General features: G+C 42.0%; 1 protein-coding gene across 2 annotated transcripts in view; it reads left to right on the forward strand.

Annotated features, from left to right (window-relative positions):
• RNGTT (RNA guanylyltransferase and 5'-phosphatase) overlaps nt 1-16,549 on the forward strand; it is a 305,143-nt gene that overhangs the window by 53,549 nt on the left and 235,045 nt on the right. For both annotated transcript variants that reach the window (XM_018554362.1, XM_018554360.1), the window contains 2 exons: nt 3,019-3,128; nt 5,390-5,491. In XM_018554362.1, coding sequence (XP_018409864.1) covers nt 3,019-3,128; nt 5,390-5,491 — 212 coding nt within the window. The remainder of the gene's footprint in view (nt 1-3,018; nt 3,129-5,389; nt 5,492-16,549) is intronic.

Raw genomic sequence — 16,549 nt, forward strand, 5'->3', positions numbered from 1 at the left:
AAAAAAAGACCATGCACTGCGATGCGTTCTAACAACGCACTGCAGCGCATGTGCATGGTGTGCACCACAATATGTGTGTGTTATGTGGGGGGAGGGAGGGGCTTTTTTTTATTAGTTTTTTTTACACATTTTTTATTTTGTTTTACATTTTTTTAAAATGTTTTTACTTTTTTAAAATTCTTGTATTTATTTTTTAATTTTGTATTTATTTTTTTTACTGTTGGGGGGGCTACGGTGAAATCTCTGGGGTCTAAACAGACCCCTGACATTTCCCTTTTGAAATAGAAAAAGAAATTGAGGACACCAAATCCTCAATGTCTTTTTCTGCAGCCTCAGCACTCAATGAATGGGAAGCACTCAGTACAGAACTTCGGGTTGGTTATTCACACGGCTGCCTTCGGCAGCTTTGTGAATAACCCCCTATGTGTCCCCAGTTATTTACAAACACCGGAGTGATCACACCGGTGTTTGTGCTGCACAAACGATCGGTAAATATCAATGATCCTTATCGATCCTTCGCTCGGCCACGCACAGAGCCGCTGTCATCCGGAAACTGACATGATGGCAGCGGCTCCGTTCTCCTCACCGCTCAGCCATCCTGAAACTTGTGGCTTCTCCCCGCCAGCCAACGCTTGCTCCTCCACCCCCCAACCCTGGAGATTTTTTTTTTATCCCACAGCCCCTACAAGCGGGGGACAGCAGCGGGGATCCATGGAGTCACAGATCCCTGCCGGGAGCTGCTCCAGGCAGGGATGAGAGGCTCCAGATGCCGCCAACTTTTCCAAAGACTCCAGATGCCGGCGGCCGGCAGCAGCTTGTGAGCCGCTGATGACAGCTATTATTTTGAAGGGGACAGTCTGCTGAACAGTTCTGCTATAAGCTTATGGTCGCTAAATCGACCATGAGCTTATAGCAGAACTGTAAATGCCACCGACGTAAGGCATACTGAGCTGGCCAGCCGGGAACACTTTTGTTCCGCCGTATGCCTTACGTTGGCAGCGAAAGGGTTAAAGAAGAAAGAATAATGACATGGCCCACTTCCTCACCTGACCTAAACCCTATTGAGAACTTGTGGGCCCTTCTTAAACGGGAGAGTGAAGAAAAACAGTGCACCTCTCTGAACAGTGTCTGGGAGGCTGTGGTTGCTGCTGCAAGAAAAGTTGATCGTCAACAGATGAAGAAACTGACAGACTCCATTGATGGAAGGCTTATGAGTGAAAAGAAGGGGGGCTATATTTGTCACTGAATTTGTTTTTGAAAATGTCAGAAATGTTTATATATAAATTTTGAGTTGTTTGTTTATTATTCTCACTTTACAGATAAAAATAAACAAGTGAGATGGGAAAAGTTTTATTTTCCATTTAGTTGCATAATAATTCTGCACACTAATAGTTGCCCAAATATTGTGCACACAGACAATATTTTTTTCTTTTTATTATTTTGAGTAATTTTATTTAAAGCAGACCAACAAATGGCTATAAATTAAAACACGTTACCTTCCAAAGCATTTATGATTTCTTGCAGCCACTCCAGTCAGGGAGCACAGTCAGGTCCTCAGCCAACACTGCAGCAGCGTAGCTTGGTCCAGAACATAACAAAGCACATCCCCAGTTTGCTGAATGGACAATGAAGCATTGATTATCCAGGCAATTGTGGAAAAAGATTGGGGGTCACTGTTCTTAGATGTGTTACATGTTCTTGTTTACAGTATGTTAGAAATAGCTCTGTTCTTTACTGTTTACATACAGACTATGTGGGGCTATTTGTTGGCACGGGTATTACTTTTGTAAAACATATACATAAACATTTGTTCTAGAATGTATGGCTTTCGGTAGCGGTTTGCCTATACTTCTTTGTGGTTTCTCATTGTAATATGAATTTTCACAATTTACTCACAAGATATTGTTGCTGTGCCCTTGTCAGTCCTCTTGTGGCCTAAAATTCCTCTAATGCCGACTTACATCTTTTGCTTAGCTTGTGGTCCTTATATTTAGATACTCGCATGCCCCCAAGAGAGAACAAATTTTCTATCTGGAAGATGTTTTAATGCACTGCATGCAGAAATGCGAACACTGGAGCTCTTGGCATATGAAAATTTCAGCATTTAACACAATTTTGCAACAAAAAGGTTTTTTGCATTATTGCTTTTTCCAGTAATTGCCCTTTGTCCAGCTTAGCAAGGGACTGTGAATTGAATTTGTATTTTTCACTGTTAGTTTGAGACATTACATTGTAATCTCCTCTTGGTGGCAACTAGGGGTTAAGTTCCATGCTCCCAGACACTGTCAGTATGTGGGGTGAAGGAGTGTAAGTTGTGGTTGGCCTCAGACTGAGAATGCTTAAAAGAGAATTATGGGGTAACCTTTTTATCCCATAGTTCTCTTTAGGGTCACGGGAGGACATATACTAATGTCCTTCCGTGACCCAAAGCTCAGTATATAGCAAGCTATATACTGAGAGCGCAGCAGCCGGAAAGGATCCTGACAATGCTGTCGAGATCCACCCAGCTAGCTGATTGACAGCGGGCTCTGCTTATCTAGAGGCAGAATCAGCTGTGCCCACTCCCTCCCTGTCCGTTCCTCCAGTCAGCGCTGGAGGATCGGAGAGGGGGACGGAAAGTGAGCGAGCGAAGGTATGCGTTTGCTGATCTATAGAGCCGACGTGTGACAGGTTAATTGTCACACGTTGGCTTTAACTAGGAGGATGAGTGAAAATCACTCACCTCATTGTTCTCCTTTAAGGCGGTCGGGGTATCCACTTCTACCATAGAGTAGTGATGGGAGACCTGTGTCTGACTGTAAAGTTATTGTGCCAAATGTACATTATTTTTCAGTGGAATATACTTCATGGATGCATACAACATACATTCTAATTACTTGCCTGTGTTTATGTATTGTAAGCTTGTTTACATTTTTTTTTTAAGTTTGCCTAAATGAACTGAATGTTGTAAATGTTTCTGTAGTGGCTTCCTTGATCAAGGCATACTTGGAAATAACACTGTTGTTTTTCTTTTCTAAGGGAGCCATATTTTTAGAAGGTGTCGCAGTAAAACATGTTCTTCAGATAACAACTCAACCAAAACTTGGAGAAGTACAGGGGAAATGTCAACAGTTCTCCTCCTGGGGGGGGTATGCATACCTTTCTTTCTTTGTTTTCTTTCCTTCCATCTATCCAGGGGCTGTATTTAATAGGAAAAAAAGTTTTACAAGACTGTCCACACTAAATACATGCATTTAGTGCATCTTAAAGCATTAAGTTGACTTGTAGGTGTACATTAGCAGTCTTAGGCCTACTAAGCCCTGCATATGGCTGCGCCTTGGGCACTCTTTACATTTCAGGTGAGCCGGCTATAACTCTAATTTACAAGATGGTGATGGTGTGTGCGGTCCCCATCAATTTTCAGAACCAGACGGTGCTGATTTTGTGCATATCGTAACTATAAGGTAATTTCTTATGTAGGATAGATGGGGAGTTTGATGGTCACAAATTCGTTTTCCACCAAGGTCAAAAATGATTGTTGATTTGACCTCATTAAAGAAGAACTTTGGGCAAATAAAATCTTAATCCTTGCTGTGGTGCCACCCCCACACTGGAAGGGTTAAGTGCTTGTTTTGTCTAGGGAGCTAAAATAACAGGTATACTCACCCGAACCACATTCCTGGCTAGCTCCTAGACCAGTCTCTTCAGCCTTACTCCCCCTCCGTTTCAGCCGCCTAAGGTTCAGGGAGTCATCACATCTTATACGGTCTATAGGACTTAAGGACGCTGAGGGACATTCCATCTCTAACGGAGGAGGAGACTGGCTGAAGGGATCGTTCTAGGAGCCAGCCGGGGTCATGGTTCAGGTGAGTATAACAGTTATTTTAGCTCCCTAGACAAAACAAGCACTTAACCCTTGCATTTTGGGGGTGGCCACACTGCAAGGCTTAAGATTTTATTTGCTCTTTTTTAATAGGGTCAAATCGTTGATGATTTTTTACCTTGGTGACAAAAATTTTTAAGCAGGATGGAAACTTTTTCTCTCAAACAAAATTTGAACAGTGAATGTGGTTTTAGTTCACTTAACACCATTCATTCCAAATGCTGAATATTAAAATAAAAAAACAAAATTGCACAAACATCTATATACCCAGCTTAACACTGAGGGGTGTGCACATGAGCTTGTGTGTTTTTTTTTTTTAATGTAGAAACGTGTCCTATTCATGTGTTTTACACTGTGTGGAAAAGCCATGCATAGTTGTACACCACAGTGCTGCTCATGCAATTTACAGAACTGCATCAAACGGTGCGGAAGGCCACCTTGCAGTCAGATACAAACTGGGCTTGGGTAGTCTTAAGCTTGACATACGCTGTTATATTTTTTCATTAAACCTGTGGGCTAAACAAAACAAAAAAAATGTATATAACAGATTTTTCCATTCGCGATAAACAGCGTGGATGCACAAATCTCCCGCTGGGCTGTGTGTTTTGAAAGTGGCGGGCATGCCGCTGTCAGAATACCTGAAAAGGTGATGGCAACTGATTGGTTGCTGTCTCTGTTTGCCAGAAAATTTAGCATCTGGCTCCTTCAAATTTTTGATCTATTGATGACGGATGGAAAGGTGGTGACCACCCACTGAACAAATTTCGGCCGGTTCATCAAGAACCAGATGAAATCCGTACAGTGTATGGCCAGCCTTAGAATAGCTGTGTACACTAAATGAAGCCGGTCCTATTCTGCAATTAACTGTTTTTATCCATCTACAAGTCATTGAGAATGGAAAAGTGAGCACATGTTAAATACATAGTAAACCCATCACACAGCAGTCAATTATCCCTAAAAGCAAAGGATTTTCCCCACTTATTTTTATGTGTTGGTGTGTGGCGCCCATGTACACAACTACTTGTCACAATGCTAGCCACTATGCTGAAAGTGTGGTTCAGGGAAAAGAAAGCTCTGTAGTTTGAATTCTCTAAACCATAGGTAAATAATGTACTTATTTGCTGTTTGGTAAGAAAAAAGTTTCTAAAATGTCTAAAAAGAAATGTTATAGAAGATATTTTTATGTCTTTGTTCCCCGATAGTATAAATCCACATTTGCATACATATTACTTTGCATGTCCATTTACGCGTGCAAAGCTTCAAAATAATCCCCAAATGTTTGCACACAGCATGCAAATGATTTACCCTGAAGTCTACCATTATTAACTGATATGATGTGTGGCATTCCTTATCAACATTCTCAGTGCAGATTAGACACTTTACACATGGATTCATTTGCCATGTAATGTATTATGCTAATAGCAATCCCACATTATAAGATGGAAATGTCACTCATACAAGCATGATTTAATATTTCATCCCTACTTTGTTATTAAGGAAAATAAAAGTAAAACAAATGTATTCCAGATCTGGGTTCCCTGGAGCACAGCCTGTATCCATGGACAGAAAGAATCTCAAATTTCTTGAGCAGAAGTCATATAAAGTAAGCTGGAAAGCAGATGGTACCCGGTAAGTGGAGCTGCTACATGAAATCTCTAAAGCGGCAAACAAAGCTCTGTATGCCGATAACCATTTCCAGCAGTTAGGTTTTCAGTTTCAGATATTTTAATTTTTTGTGTGCATATGTATGTGTCCTATGTATAGAAACAAGAGCCACATATTATGCATATCAGCAGCAGATACACTATTTTTGTTATATGTTAAGTACAATGCCTCTAAAAACGTATTCACCCATTTGGAAGTTTGCATGTTTTATTGTTTTTTTAACGTTGAATTACAGTGGATCTAATTTATTTAATTTTTTTTACCCAAATTAACAATGTTTTTCACACAAAGCCCCTTTGGGGAACCTCCTGGCCAGCAGCTAAATAGGGCAGGGGATAGGTAATTGGTTGTGAGGATGCTAGTAGGCCTACCTATCAATGAACCATGAGCAAGATGCCTTCACATTCATGACAGCTTCCCAGTACATACATGGCCCACTCTGAGCACCGGAGTGTCTCTCTGTATGCAAGATCCGAGTTGGTCTTAATTGCCACCAGTTTCCTAGTCTGTAAACTGGCAGCAATTCTTTTTTAATCTGTCAGTCATAGCCACAGCCATAAGCTTAGCAACAGATTCTTAAAATGACAGTAATAAGAACTACCTGGATCTGTCACACGTTGGAATTGCAACTAAACCTATCGCAGGGCTTTCATGAATTAGGTGCAAGTTATTCTAAAGACACCAAACCGCTAGAAAAATGGTGTACATGCTTTATTCAATTTCCCCCAATATCTCATAAGTTACAGTTCCATTTAGTTAGAGATATAGTGGGTGACTGCAGTTGGTTACATTGGTAATACAATCAAAGGTTCACCCAGATCAAGCACCTTTTGCATAAGTAGGCATGTTCACTTAGGATTGTCAACCCACAAGTGATAAACAGTATTGCTGCCTGTGTGTATCTTCGAGAAGAGATACAGAGTGCATATAGAAAGAAACCGTAAGTAGAGGAAGAATGGGGCATGGAAATGGAGGGAATTGGTTAAAAAAATTGTAAAAATCTCTCCAAAGGGATTTCAATGTAAATAACTTATTGCATAAATATACATCTCCATCCATATGACTTATTGGCTGTACCAGTGATTATTTAAATAAGTCAAATTATTATATGCATGCCCATAACCTGTGTGAAGTCAATGTCCAAGTAATTGTAGTATAAATACACATGTATCTGGAATGTCTGACTTCTGATCCGCATCAAGGCCTACATCACGAAGATAAGGGAACACTCCAAGTAATTATGTAAAAAGTGATTGAAAAGCATAACATGGATGTAATAAGATTTCAAAGTCACAAAATAACCTTTACAGGACCGTTAAATCAATCATAAAGAAATGGATAGGGTATGGCATAGATGTATGTTTGCGAACAGGCTGTCCTAAAAAAGAGTGACTGCGCAAGAAGAATGAGAGAGGCCACCAAGAGACCTGTGCCCACTCTGAAGTAGTTACAGGTCACAGTGGATAAGATTAGAGAGACTGGACATACAACAACTGCTGCCCAGGTGCTTCACCAGTCAGAGTTTTAAGGGAAAGTGTAAAAAAGCCTCTTTTTACTAAAACACATTCTATTTTGCCTACAGTTTGCCTGGATGCACACAGGAGACCCTGAGGTTAGCTGGAAGATAGTTATGTGGTCCATAATTAAGCTTTTTGGCCATCAGAATAGGTGCCATATTTGTTGTTAGTCAAATGCTGCATATCATCAAAAACAAAGGTCTTTAAGTGTAGAGGGGTGAATGAATGCATTAAAATACCAGGCAATCCTGGAGCAAAACCTTGATTTTTGTTTCTGCAAGAAACCTAAACCTTGGAAGAAAATGTGTCTTTTAGCAGGACGGTGACCTCAAGCATAAAACCAAAACTTCAAAGGAATGGCTTCAAAACAATGTTAATGTCCTAAAATTGCAGAGTAGAGCCCTGATCTCAACTGTTCCCGATCTAAATGCAACGTTTGTAGAATGGAGAACACTGCAGTGTTTAGATGTCTAAAGCACATTCTGCTCCACATAGAATCAAGGCTATAATTTCTGCCAAAGGTGCATCTACTAAATAGTGGCTTGAAGAGGGTGCATACTTGTATAATTAGCTTGTATTAAATGTAATTCACGTTGTAGAGTTCTGTGTTCACTTTGACATGTAAGAGTCTGTTACTGTTGATTTGGTGTCTTAAAAACAAAATTAAAACAAATATATAAAACACAATAAAACCTGAACACTTCTAATGGGATGAATATGTTTTCTAGGCATGCCATTATGCTTTATATTATAGAAAACACTCTCATCCAGTACTGCAGGTTTGTAGGTTACAGGTCTTGCACAGTAAATTTAACATGGGGCAAAGTGTTGATTAGCAAAAATTTTTGTTTCAATACCCTGTACGCATTTGGCTGTGCCCTTTAACTGGCCTTAATATGTTCATGCCATGTAATACATGAGGTGTGGGTTCTCTGAATAACAATTGTTACAATATGTTTAGGAAAATGATGTGTTCAAAGCCGTTGGCTCTTCTGCTAATCAACGTGTTAGTGTCTTGCCATTACGTCTATCATTAACCACGCGTGTAGCAGATGTTTGTTCTAATGAGTGGAGCTGAATGTTCAGACAGGATTAACACACATATATAGTAACAAGGCAACAGTCTGGAAGAAAATGAACCTTTCACTAATAGAAGTATTAATAATTGCTAATCTGCACTCTATTGGAAAAATATCTACTCCTAAGATTTGCCTGTAGCTGGGTACATTAGGCCTGAAATGATAAAAAGCCAAGCTGAGCTTATCTGAATGAGCAAGATTGAGGTAAATGGGTAAAATAATGCACATGATTTGTTAACTCTGTTAACACTGTTCAGCACTGTTGACTTACTGTATATGCATAGAGGCCACAATTCTCAATTTTACAAACTGAACTATCCTACATTGGGATATATACAATTTACTTTTAGATCACAATTAATTTGTGTTTAAAAGGTATTTTCTAAATAAGAAACATGGTTTTATGCACTTTATTATTATTTTAGCCCTAATAAATGGTTGTCAAAATAAGATCCTTTCTGTTGTGAGCAGAAGGACAAATGTCCACTGTGAATATAATAGCTATTAAAGTAGATGTAACCCTCATTTGTGGTTTTCTCTAGGCACTCTGGACTATGGTAGTAAGCCTGTATCATCACAGTGGTGGCATTCTGGGAACGGTGATGATTCACATAGCACACCCATTTTGAGCCGTTATTTTTCAGTATGTCAGAGTTGCTATAGCTGTTTAAAAAAAACGGACTTGATGAAGAGGCAGCCTTGACTATACAGTAAATGGCATGTATCTTTATTACATTCTTGGATTAAGCTGGTTTGCTAAGAAGCTATTCAGAACGAATGTCTTCAAATAGATACCTGGTATGAGTGTTGCTTCAAGTGCTTTAAACCCATTGCGGAGATTCTCAGTGCTTTAAACCCATTGCAGGATCACTACTGTATATGAGATGAAAAATATCCCTAGCCATGAAACAGACAGTAATACAAACCTGACAGGAGTTCTACCCCCCCCCACACACACACACTTTTTCAAATATACATGGCATGACTAGTGTTGCACTTTGTATAAATTGTAAATATTGATGTAGCTTTCTTGCTCTGCATTCTTTATATTCAATCTCCTCTTTATATTGATATTAAAGTCAAAAGGACTTTGTCATTTCAAATGCTGATGAAACCACTTACAATGAATGCTGCTCGTTGATGTTTAAACGGTTTAGTTTCCTGCAGAATTAGCTGGTCCTCTGAGCACTGGTCATGACTTACTGTTTTAGAGTGACTCCTTTCTCATGCAGAGTGCTATGGAGTCACCCTTGTGTGTGTGTGCTAGTAAGCTGTGTGTGTCTCCACAAACACACAGCAAATCAAGCTATTTCCCCCTCCTCCCTTCTCCAAGCCAGTAGATTGAGCAGTTGATGGAGTCTGCTCTGTCCTTGGTGATGTTGTACTGGACAGGAAGTTCAGGGAAGCAGAGCTGAGAGACCTGGAAGCCGCTGTTTAGAAGCACCATGATTGTAAGTGTTTGGTCAAAAATGTAAAGCAATGCTTTGCTGAGCAATGTTTACTTGTTTGATCTGGATTAATTATTGAGAGTTTGATACTGCTTTAAATATTGTAGATATGTGGATGTGATGGTTATTCATGCATAGTAAATGCTTTGCAGATTCATTTGCGTGTGCTTTTAGATATGTCATGCGGAGGTGGTTTCTCTACTGGAAACACTTTTCTGCAGGCATAAAAGTTAGTTTTCTATTGTAGTGACTTTTTTCTAAGTAATGATTTGCAAACCTTTTTATCTCCTTTTGCTTTTGAGAAGCAAACTTTCTGTTTAGGTTGATTGTTGCATTCTAAGATAATGCTACACAAGAATAGGATCATGCTGTGCTCCATTTCAGAAAGTATGATTATGGATTTTCAGAGGCTGATGTAAGATTACATCAGCACATTGAATACCATTACCTGATGTGTTGGTTGCTTTGGATGATACATTTACAAACTCTTGAGCTAAAGCTTTCTCTTAGGGTGTGCAACAGCATGAATGTAAATGAAATGGGAAATATTGGTATAGTTTAAAAGAAATGGATGTTACCATTTTTTTACGTGTTAATGGCTTTACCTTGTGAGAATTAATTTGGGAAATGGTCTTCTGGGGACTCTTTTGGGAAAGTTTGGTCCATTCCTCGACAATGTTGCATTACTAGAGAGTCAACATTTTTCAGGGAACTGCTAATTCCGGAAATATCTATAAAAATCAACCTCGATCATGTTTTTGTTGTGGTTTGAAGCCTTGAAGCTTTGCCCTCTCCCTTTCTGTGGTGGGGACAGTGTTGTCATCCAGACAGGAACTGAGGGAAATTCTCTAGTGGGACCACCTGATGGAGGTTCCAACCGTCCCCTACTCTACTTTACAGAATATTGTTATTGCTATACACTGAGTGGCCAGATTATTATGACCACCCCAACAGTACTTTGTTGGGCCACCTTTTGCCTTCAATACTGCGGCGATTCTTCTTGACATTGACTCCACGACATGTTGAAAGGGGATTCGAGGAATCTGACACCATGCCTGATGAATAGCACTGTCCAGTTCTGTGAGATTTGATGGTTGTGGAACCAGCTGCCTGATGGCTCTTTCAACTTCGTCTCACAAATGCTCAATTAGATTGAGATCTGGTGATTGTGGGGGCCACCTAAGCAAGGTAAAGTCTCCCTCATGTTCTTGAAACCACTCCAGCACAATACGAGCACCGTGGCATGGCGCATTGTCTTGTTGAGTTTATGGCCAAAAGGGGAACTGGATTGGGTTGATATTTGGAGTGACGTCGAGACGTCTGTTTCCAACTAAAAACTCTATTAAGATTATAATCTGCAATGTCTCTGCGGAGCTTTTTGGATTTGGACTTGATAATATTATGTTCATGCCCATTGGTTTTATGTTCTAAGTTAGCTATCCAGGAGTTGAACAGACATGACGTCCCATACGAGTTTGTGATGGTAGTTCGTAATTGCTGTACTATCCTAGTAGTATGTTTTAGTTTACGTTTTCTCTGGGTGATAATGAGTTCAAGCCACTTTTTTGTGCAGAACTCCGCCAGGAGATCCCAATTTGAAGCCAAGTCCTGCTCCAAAAAATCACATGTTTTATGGCCCCAGAATGACAATTAGATCGGAGTGTGAAAGCTCTTGACGAATCCACCTCTGAGTGCCCTCGAGACTGTGAGTCCGCCTCCCGGCGGCTAAGCCTATCACGGCACCCTTTTGTACTTGACTCCTCCCCCTGTCAACTTTAACCGATATTCTTTCTCCCGTGGCTGACACCGCTCTAAGGCTTGACAAAGAGGGTTACCCTCGAAACGCGTAGCCGCTACTTCAACCCACAGGGGTGTCTCATCCTACAGTACATCTCCCTTGGACCCACGAGCACCGACGGATATAGTGTGTTTGACCCTCCAGCGCTTGCGCCGTGTACCGCACAGATACACACTCTCCAGTGCGGATTCCAACTGCCGGGCAAGGTTTTCCTTTCCCGCTCCAGCTGCCGCGGCTCGGCCTGGCCAGCCGATGATGTGGTTGTGGGGATACCCTGGACACTCCAGACCGGTAGTATACAGACCATTATCGTCACCCTCACGTGATTGCAGGGACTTCGGATGCCCACCGATGACATCCTAACTGTAAGCCACACATCTACCACTTCAATCCTAACTATTCAGCCAGTCATAGCAGGCTGCACAGCATTCATTTATCCAGCATTCATTTATCCATCTATTTAGCTTCTAAGGTAGTTGCACTCTTCTATATACTGTTTTTTGATCAATATGTTGCACGGGGCTCCTCCCCCGGTTTTTTGAAGAGTTTATGCACACCAGCTCCCACATAACCAACGAGTGAGAGATTTGACCACCACTTTAAAGTAAGTAGTGCTGGTAGCCTGTTTTCTTGCCTGCAGCAATGTTTTTATGACTATATCCGACAAGCCTGTTTTTTTTGTAATTGTTGCCACTCAATTTCCATGCTGCAAGCTTGAGCTTTTATGAAGATGGATAGAATAAGGGCCTCTTGTCAAAGCATATCCTAGCTGGTTGGTAAGATCCAAGGATCTTTGATGTGTAGGCTTCTATAGAGGGGAAACCACAGTCACCTGGGCCATAAAGATATCACTGCTATTACCTTTTATCACCTCTCGTATTTTCAACAGAACACTGAAAATTAACAAAATGGGAAAGGGGGAGCAAATAAACTAGAGGGAACGCTCATGATTTGGCTAGGGCATCCACCACTAGGGGGCCTGTGACTCTGAAGTATTCGAAAAATACAGCAGTAGTTTGGTTTTGTGATGTGAGCGCACTTTCTGAAGATTTTCTGGAAACCAAGATTGTTCAATGACCATTTCTTGGGATCTGAAAAAAGATGTGATATCCCTATCATCCTATATACCAGGAGGTTCTCCTCTGCCCAATTCACCACGGTAACACTTCATGAAGAGAGAGAGAGTTTTTTTCACCTCCCCAACGGTTGCTGTGCTATCAGTGGAAATGTCAGTTTTTTATTTAATTTTCTGACTGAGGAGGAACAGACATTCTAGAACATTTGAGGACATCTCCGCTGAAACAATCTGTCTTGACAATGCACCCCTCCTCCCGCACTGCAGACTGGAATTTGATTTAAACTTAAAGGAGAACTATGAGGTGAGTGCTTTTCACTCACCTCATAGTTCTAGTCGACCTGTGACAATGAGACTGTCACAGGTCGGCTCAGTAGATCGGGAGGTGAGCGAACACATACCGGGTTCGCTCGCCTCTCGATCCTGTCACGGCTCTCTGCCGTGACAGGGGGAGGGGCTGGATTCCCCTCTCCCCGCTCCGATCTGCCAGCGCTGACTGGCGGAACGGACGGGGGAGGGGGCGGGTACAGCTGGCTCTGCCTCTAGATAGGCAGAGCCAGCTGTCACTCATGCAGCTGGGCGGATCCCGTCATCTACGTCGGGATCCGCTGTAGCTCACGGTATACTGAGCTTAGGGTAACGGGAGGACGCTAGTTTGTGTCCTCCCGTTACCCTAAGGAGAACTATGGCGAAAAACACTGACCCCAAAGTTCTCCTTTAATTTCAAAAGTCTACTTGCTGCCGAAGGAGTTATCTCTCTCTTTCTCTCTCTCTCTCTAGTTATATCTATAGATCTCTATCTATCTATCTCTCTCTATATATATACATATATATATAGATATATGTTTTCTTCACAATTGTTATTATAGTCTCCGTTGATTTAGTTTTGTACGATTCATCTGTAGTGAAATACCCTACTTCCGTAATCCCCGAACTACCAGCATTGAAGGGAGAAAAGAAAGCCAGACCAGAAGTGACAGACACCACCATTAGACTACAAAGAGAAATCTATAGACAGAGGCTCTCATACGATTTGCTCTAAAAGGAAGGCAACCCACTCAGCATATTTATACTCTCAGCCTAATATTCTGTCCCCGCCACAATGGGAGCCCTGGATGACACCCATTTAGGGATAACACCAGAGCCTTAAGCCTGGAAGAGGAATATCCTGGGTAGGTGAAGAAGCTGCCTTCTGTTAAAGGAAACCTGCTGTCAGAGGTTTCATGTACAGAAAAAAACAATGCTGGAAGAGGTTAAAGTGTTTTAGGTTATCCAAAGTGCGCTATCCTGGGATCTCACAGGCAGAATAAAGGTTATTTAGGAAGGGGAGGGGAGAGGCATCACAAACAGTAATTAGACACTCCTAGAAGGGAAGGCTATGACGTGCAGGAAGGGAAGTGGCTCTGCTAGCAAATTCACTTTCCTGGAGTAGTCAAATTTTCTAGCAAGATCAGAGGCACAATAAAATTATATGAAACATTGGTGATGGCTACAGAAAACCGCTGCAGGTAAACATTTAAGATTCCTGATTTTTCTGTGCTTTTATACCTCCAATTTTTTAAGTTGGTGACAGGTTTTGTTTAAAAATATGATTTAATGATGTTCGCTGTTGTATTTTATTGATGGGTCTACTATAGTACCAGTGAGTTTTCCTTTAAATGAATCTCTTTTAATTAAGATGCCAGTATAGGGATTTATCCATTTTAGCTCTTCTGTAAAGACGGCGAAATGCTAAAGAGTGTCATTTCAATATCATACTGAGTTCTTTTGATGTGTCATTATAGACCACAATAAATTCCAGCATGCATGTCGTTTTTGAATGCTTTCTTCTTTGTTTATGCATACATTTACAATTTAAAGGCAGTGCTAAGCTCTATGTAACTATATAAATTTGAGAGTTTCCAGAGGGTACCCCCCAATGATTATAACATCTTACAAAGGTCAGTTAAAGCTTAATGCTTGGAATGCTAATTATCTAGAATATAAATCTGACAAAGGCTCAACTGCTATTACAAACGAATGAAAATTAAATTGGCTGATAAGTGTCAGTGTGGAAAGTACCCTGCTGTCTTGGCTTGAAACAGTCACTGATACTATGGACAGACCTGACAGTCTTTCCAAATATGTGGAGAATGGTGACTCACGGGATAAAAAAAAGTCCAGAGGAAAGCATCAGGTTTTTATGGCAGATGCATATTTTAGGTTATAATAATAATACAATGTATATGTGTAAATACAGTAAATGCCCCATTATCCAGCATTCAAGCAACTGTCACCATCAAGCAACCGGCAGAAAACAAATCGAGGGCATTTTTTTTGCCAGTGGCTTTAAATGTACATTTAAAAAGCTGTTGTTTTGTTAGCAACTAAATTTATTTAGTTGCTAACAAAATTCTTTCTTTACATTTTGCTGCCGGCTAATGGCTAGATTCCGAGGTTGGCTGCAGAATGTAAACAATGGGGAGAAATAACCAGCCTGCTATTTGCTTTTTCAAATTGCAATAGCCATTAGCAGGTTGGCTATTGTGCCGCCCACTGAGCAGAAGAGCGGACCTGTGAGAGAACTCCTCTGTTCAGTAGATGGGGTTTCAATAGCCAGCCTGCTATTGCAATTTGAAATAGCCAATAGCAAGCTGGTTTTTGAAACCCCACCCACCAAGAGGATTGAATCGGAGAGAGAACTTTCTTATGGAAATATGTAATTTTTTACTGCATACCACTACGACTCTGTAGTTTGAACTGAGCTCTCTGTGAACAATGCTTTTGTCTATTCTTTAACACTGTGTTGGAAAAGGCTGCCAGTTTCGCCCCAATGCTTCTGGTGTGACCAGCCCTAAAACTTGCTCTTGTACCGGTGGTCCCAAAAAGTATGTTTATTTAGTTGCACCAGCACCTAAAATTACTTCAGGGAGTTTACTGTCCTTTTTCCTATCAGGTGGGGTTTAAGTGTCTAAATAGCAACCCCCAGTAGGCTTTGTAAGAAAAGGTCAACTTATAATCCTACTTGCAGTTTTTAAGCATCATTATTATTCCATCAGTTCTTACACTAAGTGGTCTATTCATAAATATTTTCCCCAGTCATCTTCCAGGACAGCCATCGAGATATAGGCTCCGCCTACCTGCAACAGGAAACACACCAACCACATTAAATAAATAGACTCCTCCTTCCATCCCAAGTCAGTTTTTTTGTGTTTCCGCCGGCTACACAGGGACATCGTAATGTTTGTTGTTTTCAGGGCTCATGTTTGTTTGCCTTAGGGCTGAGCCTACCCTGTTATGTGTTGGGACCTACTCCAGGATTACCTGCTGCAGCGCACACAGGGCTTCCCTATCGGACCCCCATCCGATTCTTGGCCAAGGTTCCCTTCCATCACTCAGGGAAGGCAACCAACGTGAGCTGGCGCCAGATGGTGGCCCCCCCTGGTGTACAGCAGTAGCAAGCTGGGGGTGAGAATGCTGACCCAGGTCTGGCAAAGACAGGGCAGCATTGGAGAGGTACAGGGAGGCTGGAGGAGTCCAGGGGTCCCGGCTACCTTGGCAGAAGGGGGCTCTTACCTGATGGTATGGAGAGTAAGGTCAGTCTGCGGCAGCGTAGAGGTGTGGGCCTCGCGCGGCGGGCTGCGGTGTCTCTTCGCCCCTTGCTGGTGCTGTGGTGGGAGCATGGGCTATGTCCTGGCTGGGAATCCGGCGGGTGACGTCACTGTAGAGCGCCGTCGTCGCCTGGGATACGCGCCGCGTGGTCCGAGCGATGACGCGCTTCCGGTGCGACACTTCCGGGTTTCAGAGGCTGCCTCGCGCTGGAGACGCATAAGAGAGGAGGCTCGGTTCCCACATGGTCACAGTAAACGCCGCTCGGCCACGACTACTTCAGCTGTACACCATCCATACCGACCTAGACCACATAAGGCCGGTGGGGACGTCAGGAGCGGGCCGATAGCGTGGTCGGCAGTGAGCTGCAAGATGCCCACAGATGCCGGACCGGGTGCTGCTGCTCCAGATCTGGGAGAGCAAGGCACAGGCGCTAAGGTAGGCGAGTTTTTTATGGAAATTCTCCCCTTGCCTTTACCCGCTTGCATTGGGGGCCTGTTCGCAGGGCAAGCTGGGT

This window comes from Nanorana parkeri, unplaced genomic scaffold, assembly GCF_000935625.1.
Source record: "Nanorana parkeri isolate BGI_ZX_2015 unplaced genomic scaffold, ASM93562v1 scaffold154, whole genome shotgun sequence".
NCBI classification, from domain to species: Eukaryota; Metazoa; Chordata; class Amphibia; order Anura; family Dicroglossidae; genus Nanorana; species Nanorana parkeri.